General features: G+C 44.8%; 1 protein-coding gene across 5 annotated transcripts in view; it reads left to right on the top strand.

Annotated features, from left to right (window-relative positions):
• ATP2C1 (ATPase secretory pathway Ca2+ transporting 1) overlaps nt 1-14,414 on the top strand; it is a 165,532-nt gene that overhangs the window by 49,882 nt on the left and 101,236 nt on the right. Inside the window, exons 1-2 of one of the 5 annotated variants that reach the window (XM_056520658.1) lie at nt 3,100-3,226; nt 3,301-3,536. The exons of 1 other annotated variant lie outside the window; for it this stretch is intronic. In XM_056520658.1, the coding sequence (XP_056376633.1) occupies nt 3,399-3,536 (138 nt within the window). In that variant the 5' untranslated portion in view covers nt 3,100-3,226; nt 3,301-3,398. Of the gene's footprint in view, nt 1-3,096; nt 3,537-14,414 lie in introns of those variants that run through there. 3 more of the 5 variants (XM_056520660.1, XR_008844057.1, XM_056520657.1) reach the window with 3 other exon arrangements.

The raw sequence follows: 14,414 nt of genomic DNA, 5'->3' as shown, positions 1-14,414 counted from the left end.
TTTTGGATTTTTTGTGGGAAATACTGGCGCACAACATATAAAAACAAACAAACCCTACATAATCTACTCGGAAAAACCTTAATAAATGAGGCCCATTTCATTTATTCTGTAGATCCATATGAGTACAACAATACCCAATTTATATAGGTTTTGTTTTATTTTACTACTTTAAAAAAATTATAACTTTTTATAAAAAAATTAGTATGCTCAAAATTGTCCTCTTCTGATCCCTATAACTCTTTATTGTTCAATATACCGGGTTATATGAGGGCTAATTTTTTTGTGCCAGGATCTGTCGTTTTTATTGATGGGACTTTTTGATTGTTTTTTGTAATTTTTAATGGAGTGACCAAAAATCAGCAATTCTGGATTTCCCTGAGGAAGTTGCTGCATAGGCAACAAAACACGTGGGGTTCTGGTGGAGGCACATGTCCGTGGACTAAGTATTGGTTAAGACTCTGATCTTCTGTCTGTCTCTGTTCCGCTGTTTCTTTAGGTTTTTTAATCAGTTGTTATACTTTCATTTTTTATAGAAAGCTCATGTTTTGGTGGTTTCCATCTTGGTTAAGCATCCTTGTGGTTGCCATCCAGGGGATATACGCTTGGAAACATAGCTTTTTCTATCTATGCTGTTGCTATTGTGTTTATGTGGCCCACTCTGATGTACTGTTTTCCTTTATTCTTGTAATTTCTGCATAGATTTAATCAGAGGTTATTTTCCTTTATGTTAGGATATGTGCTGGATTTCTTGTTTCTGATGGTGTGACTTAATATACTATTAGGGGTGTGAATCGCCAAGAATTTGGCGATTCGATTCGAATCGCGATACCAGTGTGGCGATTCGATATATCTCGATATATCGCGATACCGTCTAGTGACTATACATTGCGATATATCCCGATTCTGTTTAAAAAACAATGTCTTTTACGCTTTTATTAAAACTTTATTTTTATTTTTATTTATTTTTGTACACTTTATTAGTCTTTTAGGAATCATTAGATTCCTCAGACAGATGAATAGAGTTCTATTGAACTCCATTTATCTGCGATCCATTGATAGAGCCTGGTCCAGCCAGGCTCTATCAATGACAGAGCAACGGAGAGCCTACACATCTCCCTTTAGACGCCGCTGTCAGCTTTGACAGCGGCGATCTAAAGGGTTAATAGCCAGCCGCATGCTGGCTATTAGCGGCGGCCCCCGGCTACTGAGAACACGAGTCCGGAGCCCGCTCCATACAGACTGCTGAGCACCGCATGCTGGCTATTAGCGGCGGTGATGCATCAGCGGCCCCCGGATACTGAAATCAGCCGGGGGCCGCAGAGTATGGAGCGGGCACGAGTCGGAGCCCGCTCCATACATCCAGAGCGCCGCTGCCGTGTCAGATCCGGCTGACAAAATGTGGAACTTGTATCTCCTGATGCCCGGGACATGCTTTCTGTGCATCAGGAGATACAAATTCCACATCACTAAAGCGATTTTTCAGTTGCCGATACTGAATTGATTCAAAATATTTTTGAATCGATTCAGTATCGGCAAGTGAAAAATCGCGATAATCGCGGGAATCGATTTTTTTCTTACATCCCTATATCCTATTGTGCTTTTTTTAATTGCTTTACAGTGTCTGTCTCATTATAACTGTAAATTTTGTTTAAGGTACACAATATATATTTTTAGAGTTTTGGGTGTACTGTGTACATTTTGGTTGTCCTTCTTTTTACAACACTTTATTAGCATCCTGTATATAGAGTGTGCATTATTTTATATTGAGACATCATTATTTTTATTTATCTATCTCCCAGTGGTTGTTATAGTGCTTATTGGGTAAGATAGTTTATAAGGTTGAAAAAAGACATGGGTCCATCAGGTACAACCTATATCCCTTCTGTGTTGATCCAGAGAAAGACAAAAATCTCCCTTGCCCCAAATAGCAGGTTGTCGGCCCATGCCTAATAACTGGCCATTTCTGGAATAGATTTACAAATGTGTTCAACTGCACTGATCCTAAGATTTTTTAGCAAGTTACTCAGGACATATTAAAGGGGTACTCCACTTCCCCAGCATTCAGAATTTTTTTTTTTTTGGGCTGCAGGGGTTGTGACATAATGGTCACGCCACTTGTGACATCACGCCACACCCCTCATTGCAAGTCTGTGGGAGGGGGTGACAAGTTGCCTTTAAAGGGGCCCCCAGACATCTTATCCCCTATCCAAAGAATAGGGGATAAGATGTCTGATCGCAGGGTCCTGCAGCTGGGATCCTCACGATCTTTCTGCGGCACCCGGCGTTTGTTTAGAACGCTAGGTGTGGAAAGCGGGGGTCGTGATGTCACGGCCACGCCCCTCGTGACATCACATCAAACCCCCCTCAATGCAAGTCTATGGGAGGGGCGTGTGGCCACCATGCCCCCTCCCATAGACTTGCATTGAGGGGGCATGACGTCACAAGGGGTGTGGTTATGACGTCATGACCCCCACTGTCCGCTCCAAGCATTCGGAACAAAATTTTCCAAGCGCTGGGGCAGCGGAGTATTCCTTTAAAGGGAAACTAACAGCTGCACATCTGCACTAAACTCAATACACAGGGTTATGGGGGGAAGGGGGTTACTGAATGATTTGTAAAGGATTTCTTGAGGGTGTTTGTGTGCACAAGTTGTGCTATAATTTTATTGGGAAGACTTTTCACTATCGCGTGTGGTAAAGGATTTCCTAGTGGGATTTTTGCAGTAGTTGGGGATTTATAATGTGTAACTTTTGTCAATCGTCACAAATACTGGGCGCATCCCTGTTTTAAAAGATTCATTTCTCATGCTCACAGCCTCCATTGTGCAGTTAGCAATGTTAGGTAACATCACAACAATCCTGTGTATTTGGGTTTAGTGCAGATGAACCAGCTGTCAGTTTCCCTTTAAGTAGAGAAGAGGAGGGGTGTTGGGGAAGGTTGGGGGTGAATGAAAACTAGCCAATCCTGCGGTTGGGTTTGCTATCCTGGCCGGTTTGCTACCCTGACAGGACTCTGGCTCTCCACCAATCACAGAGCGCGTCTCCCCAGTTGAAGTCATACACGCGCCAGGATTGGTCAGATCCACTGCACAAGCTGATTGGTTCTTAGTGGTGATGTGGGCGGAATGTGCTCAGCCAGGGAAGTGTATTGCTGATCTGCCGTGTATTGCCCAACAGCTTCCGGTGCGGTCGGTAGTTAGCCGGTAAGCCGGGCACAGTTACCTCAGGTACGTGAGTGGATCTTGTGACACATGACGGGGCTTGAGCTGCTCATGGACTAACGCGCAGTGTGACCTCTCAGGTGACTCCCCGCAGTCCCCAAGTCTTCCGGTCCTGAATGTGGTGCGGAGCCCGGTCACGGCTGGGGGAGACCCCTGGACACTGCTAGGTGGAGGGGCTATGTCGTCTGCTTCAGAGGCGGGAGCGGCGGTAGCGGTGGACAGGTGTGTGAACCCGGGCTGGAACAGAAGTGACGAGTCGTCTGCTGCTCCCCGAGGAGGAAGCACCGTGCTGCCCGGCGGCGGCTCAGCTGTCACGGTGAGAGCAGTACCGGGGGGCGGTAGGGATTGTGGGGGGCTCCCAACTGTGCCCAAAGTTATGTAGGGCGGTATAACCGGGCGAGCGGTCCTCCTTATACTGCTGATAGTAGTGATCGGGGTCCATATGGATCACAAGCAGCAGTAGTGCTGCCCCTCTCGGTATAGGTACCGGTATGGGGAAGATAATGGTAGGTGACACCTGTAAGGGACTGTTCACATCTGCGGTGTGCGATCCATAACAGGAAACGCAGTGCTGGGTTCCTCAGGTGGCATTGACTTGTGATGGAGACAGATCTGACAAGGTGCCTGCTGCTTTACCAGTAATAGCCTTACATGCAGACCTGTTCTCCCCATAAATAGGACATAAGCTGAAGTGTATATACGTAGGTGATATATATATATATATGTGTGTGTGTATGGAGTGATACACCTGATGTGGGGTGGTTGTTTTCCTAAGGGCTTGTTCACACGGCCGTCTGCCCCCATAATTTCATGCCCATTATGCAATTTGTTTGATTCTTTTGCAAACTGCTGTAAAAGTATCCCATTGGGATCACCCTTCATCCGTTTGCTTCCTGTGTTTTAATTTTTAATTTTTATTTATTTTTTTTGCTGGAGAAAAGACATTAAATGCAGTATTTTTCTGAAAAAAAAAAGTTAATAATTGAAAATGTAACATGTCTATGGGAATTGGATGAGCTTTTCATGCCATCCATTTGCATCCATTTTCTTCAATCAGTTATAGACTGCTTTCACACTATAGAAAGTTCCCGCTACTGCCTGACAATAGCGAGTCCGTTGGAAGTTGGCGGGAGAAAAAATTGTGCTTGGGACGTCTTTTTCATTCCCTCTACCTCTGGCGGAATAACTAGGGATAATAACGGATGTTAGAGAATCCCATTCAAGTGAATGAGATCCTCGGTGCCCGTTATGCCTCCTGTTAGGCTCCGTTACAATAACTGACATTAAAGAGCACCTATCATCAACCAAACTTTCCCTAATCCCCCTCCCCATCTGACTATCTCTATGCCTGTGAGTATTTCTATTTAAAACCCCCTGTGAACACTTTTTTTTTTTTTTTTTTTTTTTTATTCCCCCTTCCTCCTATCTTCGGTAGCTGAGTTTGGAGCTGTGTACGAGGGAGGAAGTGGGCGTGGCCCAGCAGGCGCAACGTCATCTGATGCCTGCCAGGGCCTGCTTCTGCCCTTCTCCCTGTATGCTGCATTCCCTCTCTGAAGCGTGCATACAGGCTGAGTACAGGGCAGGGACAGCAGCCTCTGAGTTTCTTCCTCCTCTGGCTATACACGTGCCATACAGACAGGAGGAACGTCGTTGGACAGAGCTGCCGTGCCCTGCAGGGATACGCGCACAGCACTCGCTCCCGCCTGTCTGATTGACAGGCGGGTGCTTCACTGAGTATGCGATTTTGGACTCAACAGTCTGTCTGAGTCTGAAATCACTGAAAAAGCTGGCAGACAGGCTCCTAGGGAGACCCCTAGTGGCCAATCTTTCAAAACACAAATACACATGAAGGGAAACATTTTTTTTTTTTTTTTTTATAGAATCCAATTACAATTTTACTCTATATATTAAACTATAAAATATAAAAAAAACTTTTGATGAGAGGAACGCTTTAATGGCCGAAGAAATAAAAAAGAGCGTTTGTGACGGATCTTTATCTATAGTGTGAAAGTAGCCTTACTTCTAAGTAGAGATGAGCGAATTTACAGTAAATTCAATCTGTCCCAAACTTCTCGGCTCGGCGGTTGCTGACTTTTCCTGCATAAATTAGTTCAGCTTTCAGGCGCTCCCGTGGGCTGGAAAAGGTGGATACAGTCCTAGGAAAGAGTCTCCTAGGACTGTATCCACCTTTTCCAGCCCATCGGAGCACCTGAAAGCTGAACTAATTTATGCAGGCTAAGTCATCAACTGCCGAGCCGAGAAGTTTGTGACGAATCGAATTTACTGTAAATTCGCTCATCTCTACTTCTAAACATGCTCAGGACAAAAAATTGAAAACAGATAACATCCGTTTACTTCAGTCACATCTGTGTATAGGCCAGTGTTTCCCAAGGAGGGTGCCTCCAGCTGTTGCAAAACTACAACTCCCAGCATGCCCGGACAGCCGAAGGCTGTCTGAGCATGCTGGGAGTCGTAGTTTTGCAAAAGCTGGAGGCACCCTCCTTAGGAAACACTGGCCTATACACAGAAAGGAGACCACTTCCAAGCAGGTAAGCGACTCTGTATTGAAGCCCCTTACCACAGATGGTTGTGTTACCTCATACATAACAATGGTACTCTTATGTAGAGGGGTACTTTGTCCTATCTGCAGCCTTCCTGCCAAGTGTATATACAAGAGCACGCACAAACTATCCAACAAATGCAAGAATATTTCGGCACTGACCAGGACCAACGCCTGAGAAAAGGTAGAATAAACTTTTTTTATTTTTAGTCCTACAATGCGTTTCACGTAATTCTACCTTTTCAAGTAATTCTATCTTTCCTGATGCGTTAATCCTGGTCAGCGCCGGAATATTCCTGCATTTGTTGTGAAGTTTGTTCGTGCGTACACAGAAAGGAGACATCTATCAGTCCGGCGGAGCCATGTTTCTGGGCTCAGTCGCAACTGGAATAACAGCTGTACAGAGCGACTCGTACATCATTGAGAGAGGGAATCCTGCCAGGGTGTTCTGTGTTGCATGATAGTACTGACTGGTTTATGTTCAAAGGGTTGTCAGAGGAGCAGAAAAGGTCCAACCTGTTACTTCTGCCCAGTGTAGGTTGCAGTCTCCATCATTGTACCACATCCTACAGCCTCCTTGACATTCTCTGAGCATGATCTAGAGCTGACAGATTCCCTTTAGGCTAGGTTCACACTGCAGAATTTCTGCCGGAGATCAAGCCGGCGGCGCTAGGACCGAGCAGACTGCATTGCTGATCCCATAGACTGCTATACATTTCTGGGTGGATCTTTTGGGAGATCTGCTCAGAAATGCATTGCCATCTATGGGGACAGCAATGTAGTCCACGCGGTCCTAGTGCCGCCGACTCGATCTCCGGCAGAAATTCCACAGTGTGAACCTAGCCTTAAGGCATGTGCACACAGATTACATTAGAATGGTTTTTAGGAAAAAGCAATGGGAGAGATTTATCAAAACCTGTCCAGAGGAAAAGTTGCTGAGTTGCCCATAGCAGCCAATCAGATCACTTCTTTCATTTATAAAGAGGCCTGTGAAAAATGAAAGTGATCTGATTGGTTGCTATGGGCAACTCAGCAACTTTTCCTCTGGACAGGTTTTGATAACTCTCCCTCCATTGTGTTGTATTTTTTTGCCTTAAAGGGGTACTCCCGTGGCAAACTTTTTTAAAATTTTTTTTTTTTTTTTTTTTTTTTTTTTTAAATCAACTGGTGCCCGAAAGGTAAACAGATTTGTAAATTACTTCTATTAAAAATCTTAATCCTTCCAGTACTTTTTAGGGGCTGTATACTACAGAGGAAATGTCCATTTTTGGAACTGTCCAGAGTAGGAGAAAATCCCCGTAGCAAACATGCTGCTATGGACAGCAGAGGTCAGCAGAGAGCACTGTGGTCGTGACATCAGAGAAATCCAAAAAGAAAAGCATTTCCTCTGTAGTATACAGCCCATAAAATGTATGGGAAGGATTAAGATTTATTTATTTATTTATTTTTTTGATAGAAGTAATTTACAAATCTGTTTAACTTTCTGGCATAAAAAAAAAAAAAAAAAAATTTTCCACAGGAGTACCCCTTTAAACAAAGCTGTTTTCGCTTAAAAAAACACCTACTATTGATTTCAGTTGGAGTCTTGCAGTTTTTCTTTTTTTTTTTTTCACTAATTAAAAAAATAAAAAAATACGTAATTTCTTTGGTTCTGCCTGTAAGCAAGTTTTTTTTTTCTTTTTCCATTGAAAACAATGGGAGACCCGTGAAAACCACTTGCTTTTGTACATATTTGTGGAGTTTTTGGTGTTGAAATGGGCCAAAAAGATGCAGTTTTTTGGGACGGACCCAGCCTGGTTGTGCATAAAAAAAAAAAAAAAAAAAAAAAAAACTTGCACAGTCCCACTCTGAAGCAGTGCCTGGACTTGGCACAAGGAAGAGCCCACTCTGGCTGTCACTGTCTAAGACAGGTCCCCACTGCCGAGCTGGCACCTTTGTGTATACCTGTCAGAACTGTGGTGGCAGGGGATCCAAACTGGTGGGTATGTATTTTCTATTATTACCCCAGTCTGGCCAGTCAGAGAAGAATTCCCTGGACAACCCCTTTAAGAAGAACTCTCCAGGTGGCAGAATTTTTCATCACAAATCCACAGCCTAACAGGTGTAATGTATGGTTGAGCTGTGGAATTGCGGTGAATATACATTGAAAGGCGTTCACTACAAGCTGTGCGGATGTTAATATTCACATCACATGTCATTTTGTGTTCTGTTATTGCAGCGTGTGGAGGAAACTTGTAAAATCTCACCTACTTGTCTTCTATGCATCAGCACAAATCCACGGGAATTCTACCAAGTGTTAAAGGGATACTCCACTGCCCCAATGTCCGGAACATTTAGTTCTGAATGCTGGGTACAGGCTGTGGGGGTCGTGATGTCACACCACGCCCCCTCAATGCAAGTCTATGGGAGGGGGCGTGATGAATGTCACGCCCCCTCCCATAGACTTGCATTGAGGGGGGGGGTGACGTCACAAGGGTCATGGCCGTGACATCACGACCCCCGCACCCAGCGTTCTGATGTAAATGTTCCAGACGCTGGGTCAGTGGAGTATCCCTTTAATATACCCTAAAAGCTCATTTGAGACATAATTTTTTCATATTTTGATGGCTGAACTACACCCAGAGGCTAATATGGTAAAACTACACTCCCTTGAATGTAGCCTAACATTTTGAATCCCCTGCAACATTCATGGTTGCAATCCATCCTTTCCCATATCCCGGATGGGGTGTTGTGGAGGGGGCATCATTTTACACCTGATAGTTGTGTAGGAGCAAGGACTGCTGTCCATTAGAGGGGATGTCTAGCATCAGAAGTAGCTGGATGGTGCCGGGGCCATTGCATAAACTTGGTAGACAGGTCCAGGAGAGGGGTTAGAGGAGACGTATAATATGGGGCTGTATTGTCACAGAATTCCGTATGATAATGGAGCTCTAATACTGTCCTTTGTGTCTCTGCTGTGTTTGCTTTTTTTCCGTTTTTCAGACTTCACTTGTATTGTGAAAAGGCTTAAATGGCAACTATGACCACTCCCTGGGTCTACCACTTACTATAACTGAAAATGACTGAGAATGTATGGTCACTGATCCACATATCATGAATTACCCAATTCTAATTATTATTGTGGGCCCCTGCGGTCAGACCCCCTACAAAACAATTTAGGGTATGTTCTAGGGATTGACCGATTATCGGTTTGGCCGATATTCACAATTTTGGACGTTATCGGCAATTACCTTGCCGATAATCCGATAATGCCCCCCACCACCGCACCGCCCCACCCAGAGACCGCCGTTGCCCTATTGCCTCCCCCATTCCCGGTTTTATAATTACCGGGGTCCACGCTATTTCTGGCTCCTGCGGCGTCCTGTTACACTGTGCGCTGCGCAGCGACAGTGCGCACAGTGACAGCTCAGGAGGAGGCGCCGGAGCCAGAAGTAGTGCGGACATGGGAACAGGTAATTCTAAAACCGGGGATGGGGGAGGCAATGGGCCGGCAGTCTCTGGCTGGGGCAGCGCGGTGGTGGGGGGAGGTGGCGGTGATAGGACTCGCGACGGCGGTCTCTGGCACCACAAAAGCCACTGCAGTTCATTAATTTAAAGCGCCCACTTTAAATCAATGATCTGCAGCAGTGTTGCCGAGGGGGATAAATAGCCGTTAACTTATACCGGGTTATCGGCTATCGGCCCTAACCTCCACAGAGTATCGGTATCGGCCCTAAATATCGGCCCCAAATCTAATATGAAGACCCTTCAAATCCACTTCAAACCTGAACTGGTCCATGAAAAATAGCGAGTTTGAAAATTTTGTGATAAATTTCAAAATTGCTGCTGAACTTTGAAGCCCTCTGGTGTCTTCCAAAAGTAAAAACTCATACATTTTATGATGCAAACATAAAGTAGACATATTGTATATGTGAATAAAAAAAAATTATTTTGAATATCCATTTTCCTTAACTTTGAAGCAGAGAGCTTCAAAGTTAAATTTGGTGATTTTTCACCAAGAAAGGATGCAAGTTACCATAAAATTTTACCACTAAGTTAAAGTAGAATATGTCACGAAAAAACAATCTCAGAATCAGAATGATAACTAAAAGCATTCCAGAGTTATTAATGTTTAAAGTGACAGTGGTCAGATTTGCAAAAAACGCTCCGGTCCTTAAGGTGAAAAAGGGCTCGGTCCTTAAGGGGTTAAGGGCATCTCTTTTCACAGGGCCCCCTGTAGTTAGTATAGTAACTAATATTTTACTTTAAACAAATTTACAAAATGATAAACTCTTCTATAGTTAATATAATAAAGAATATGCATATTATTATTATTGCTGTTAGTCCCAATAAATCTTGTAAATTTGTTATTGCACAGGAGAGAACTTTAAAGCGTACCCGTCAGATCCAACAAAAAACATATTTTTTTTAAAATATATCACTCAGTACCTAATCCTGATCATCTAATTTTTGTGTCTAGCACCTTTTTTTTATTACACTTTTAGTTTAGCTCACTAGTCTGAATTCCTCTCAAAGGGAGGGGCGTGGCCTCACTGTGCAGGTCTCCGCCCCCTCCCTCAGTATGCTATTTGCTCACATCTCCCCTAGCATTAGCAAAACTACAACTCCCAGCTTGTCCTCACTGACAGTAGCGGGACACAAGCTGACAGTGGGAGGATTTTTCCTCCAGGTATGAGCCCTGCACTCACAGCTGTCAATCAAGGAAGTGTGTCCATGACATAGGTGATGATACATGGACACAGCAGGACTGGTATGTGTCCAAGCAGGCGGGGGGGGGGGGGGGGCAGTTGTTTGACTGGCTTTTTCAGTATTAAATTCAGAAAATGTTCTAATGAAAGCAATTGTAAAACCTATTGATTTTGCATGCTTTACAATATATCAAAAGTTTTTGTATCTGACAGTGCCCATTTAAATGTGCTGTTAAACCACAATTCTTCAATGTGTTAACTGAATAATTAAGACATTGTAACACAATATTTAGTTTCAATGTGTGTGCTGTTATTTGCTATGGAGCAGCTTACAAGCTCTTTTTACCTGGTAAATCACTAAACGGACAACTTATTTTTCACCATTTAATTTTGAGGACTATGGTTGTGATTTATCCTATGAAAAAGGAAACTAACCTTACTTTAGTGACCCATATATTAGCATCACTGAGCAGTATGCCTCTCAATCCTTCCAGTACTTATTAGATGCTGAATACTACAGGGGAAATGCTTTTCTTTTGAGAGCACAGTGCTCTCTGCTGACATCATGAGCACAGTGCTCTCTGCTGACATCATGAGCACAGTGCTCTCTGCTGACATCATGAGCACAGTGCTCTCTGCGGACATCATGAGCACAGTGCTCTCTGCGGACATCATGAGCACAGTGCTCTCTGCGGACATCATGAGCACAGTGCTCTCTGCGGACATCATGAGCACAGTGCTCTCTGCGGACATCATGAGCACAGTGCTCTCTGCGGACATCTCTGTCCATTTTAAGAACTATCCAGAGTAGGAGAAAATCCCCATAGCAAACATATGCTGCTCTGGACCATTCCTAAAATGGACAAAGATGTCAGCAGAGAGCACTGTGGTCATGATGTCGGCAGAGAGCTCTGTGTTCCAAAAAGAAAAGAATTTCCTCTGTAGTATTCAGCAGCTAATAAGTACTGGAAGGATTAAGATTTTTTTAATAGAAATAATTTACAAATCTGTTTAACTTTCTGGCACCAGTTGATTAAAAAAAAAAGTTGTCCACGAGTACCCCTTTTAACTCTTGGTATATGTAAAATCCCAGCCTTTTTTAATAATTAGGAATGAAGAAATCCTTTGGCCTACTTTCTCCTACAGAACATAAAGCCCCTTTGTTATAAGAAAATTGCCCCTTGTTCCGGGTGATACCTATGAATACACTTTATTAACCTAGAACTAGTTACATTTGTTAGACCTTGTCCTCTGGGCTGACACCCTTCTTCCATTCATACAAGGCTTATATCTCTGGCATTTCAGATATTTGCACAAGAATGTGTTTTTCATTGTATTTATGTGCTGAGTATTTTGCTTGGCTGTGTATTCACTCACATGAAGCCGTATGATATAAATGGCAAATTTTTGGTGCAAGTTAGGCCATAAGGAAATGGGTTTTGTTGATTTTAGCTCCTGATGACCAATTGGGGTGTATGTATGACATAGGGGTGGTTTGAGGCTCTATGAACCAAGCTATAGAGCCGCTCAGTGACAAAAGCCCTTCTGGCAGACTCAGCTCTTCTGTGTAAGACATACTTGGTAATTCGTTTGCATTGAGGGCATGTAGTACAGCATTTCCTCTGCTGGTGGGTCCACATTAATTAAAAGGTATGTATCTTTTAAAAGGGGTAATATGGTGATGTCTTTATTTACCTTCTTTGGGCATATGTATGTAATGAAAGGGGTTCCCCCTTGTCAGAGCAGGGAGTCTCTTAGTAAGATTCATTAAAGGAGATATCCAGTGGTGAGGGGGGGGGGGGGGGGCGCGGGCGATCTCCTGTACGGGGCCCCAACAGCCTGCGGGAAGGAGGCGTGTTGACCACCTCACGAAGCGGCGGTTGAAACGCCTCCTCAATACAACTCTATGGCAGAGTCAGAGCGCTCCCTTCGGCAATCTCCGGATCTGCCATAGAGTTGTATTGAGGGTTCGTGTCGGCTGCAGCTTTGTGCGGTGGTCGACACCCGCTATCTGGCCAGTGAGCCGGGGCCCCGTACAGAGAGATCACGGGGGGCCCCAGCGGTTGGACCCCCTGCACTCTGAAACTTATTCCCTTAGGATAGGGGATAAGTTTTTCACCACTGGACTACCCCTTTAATCTTATCTGTCATCACGTATAAGTTTGGCCCCCCCCATGTCGGCGATCACGGCAAATCGCTGGTCAATTCAGACCAGCGATTTGCCCGCGATCCGGGCCATTCGGGTCACTGGTGACCCGATCGCCCGGAAAATAAGAATGATCGGAGCTGTCAAGACAGCTCCAACCATCCTAAAGGATAGGAGCGAGGTGGCAGTGTTGTCACCCCCTCCTATCCCCTGCCATTGGTCGGTTAGGCCGACCACCAATGGCAGGAGGGGGGTGGGGGTGGTTAGAATTAATTTCCCCCACTCTGGCCACCGATTGGAAGTCGGTACAGAGCGGGGGAACATGGCCCGACTTACCCGGACCTGCGGAGGCGGCATCCACTACCAGCGGCAGTAGCAGGAGGAGCGGCGGACGGAAAGTGTGGCGGAGAAGGCTGCAGTGAAGATCGCGGTAAGTGAACTTCACTGTGTCCTTCTAAAAGCTGCAAAACTACAACTCCTAGCATGCCCACACAGCCAACGGCTGTCTGGGCATGCTGGGAGTTGTAGTTTTGCAACATCTGGAAGGTCACAGTTTGGAGACCACTGTGTAGTTGCAGAACTACACGCCCAGCATCCCTGAATGTCTGGCCATGCTGGGAATTGTAGTTCTGCAACAGCTGTAGGCACACTGTTTGTGAAACACTGAGCTAGAGTCTGTTTCCTAACTCGGTGATTCCAACCCATGTGCATCCAGCTGTTGCAAAACTACAACTCCCAGAGTGATCTGACAGACCGTACATGCTAGGAGTTGTAGTCTTGCAACAGCTGGAGGCACACGGGTTGGAATCACTGAGCTAGAGTCTGTTTTCTAACTCAGTGGTTCCCCACCAGTGTGCCTACAGCTGTTGTAAAACTACAGCTCCCAGCATGTACGGTCTGTCAGTGCATTCTGGGAATTGTAATTTTGCCACAGCTGAAGGTTTGGGGCGCCCCCCCCCCATGTGAATGTACAGGGTACATGGGCGGGTTTACAGTGGGTTTCCTTCAAAGAAAACTTTCTGTGAACCCCTGCCTGTGTGAATGTACCCTAAAAACACTACACTACACTAACAAATAATAAAAAGTTAAACACTACACATACACCCCCTTACACGTCGCCCCCCCCCCCCAATAAAAAAGAAAAAAGTCTCATATGGCAGTGTTTCCTAAACTGCGCCTCCAGCTGTTGCAAAACCACAACTCCCAGTGTTGCCGGACAGCCATAGACTGTCCTGGCAGGCTGGGAGTCTTGCAACAGCTGGAGGCACCCTGTGGGAAACACTGCGGTAGGGTCCACCACTATTGCAAATTCCTAATTTAGGCCTCAAATGCGCATGGCGCTCTCTCACTTCAGAGCCCTGTTTCAAGGCAACAGTTTAGGGCCACATATGGGGTATCTCCGTACTCGGGAGAAATTGCGTTACAAATTTTGGGGGGATTTTTCTCCCATTACCCTTTGTAGAAATGGTAAATTTGGGGAAAAAAACTGCACTTTAGTGAAAAATTTTTCTTTTCATTTACACATCCGAATTTAACGAAAAGTCGTCAAACACCTGTGGGGTGTTGAGGCTCACTGGATCCCTTGTTACATGCCTTGAGGGGTGTAGTTTCCAAAATAGTATGCCATGTGTTCTTTTTTTTTTATTTTTTTTGCTGTTCTGGCACCATAGGGGCTTCCTAAATGCGACATGCCCCCAAAAACCATTTCAGCAAAATTCACACTCCAAAATCCCACTGTCGCTCCTTCCCTTCTGAGCCCTCTACTGCACCCGCCTAACACTTCACATACACATATGAGGA

Source organism: Hyla sarda, chromosome 5, assembly GCF_029499605.1.
Source record: "Hyla sarda isolate aHylSar1 chromosome 5, aHylSar1.hap1, whole genome shotgun sequence".
Taxonomy (NCBI): domain Eukaryota; kingdom Metazoa; phylum Chordata; class Amphibia; order Anura; family Hylidae; genus Hyla; species Hyla sarda.
Note: the sequence above shows the minus strand (reverse complement) of the source record. Positions and strands in the feature narration are given on the sequence as shown.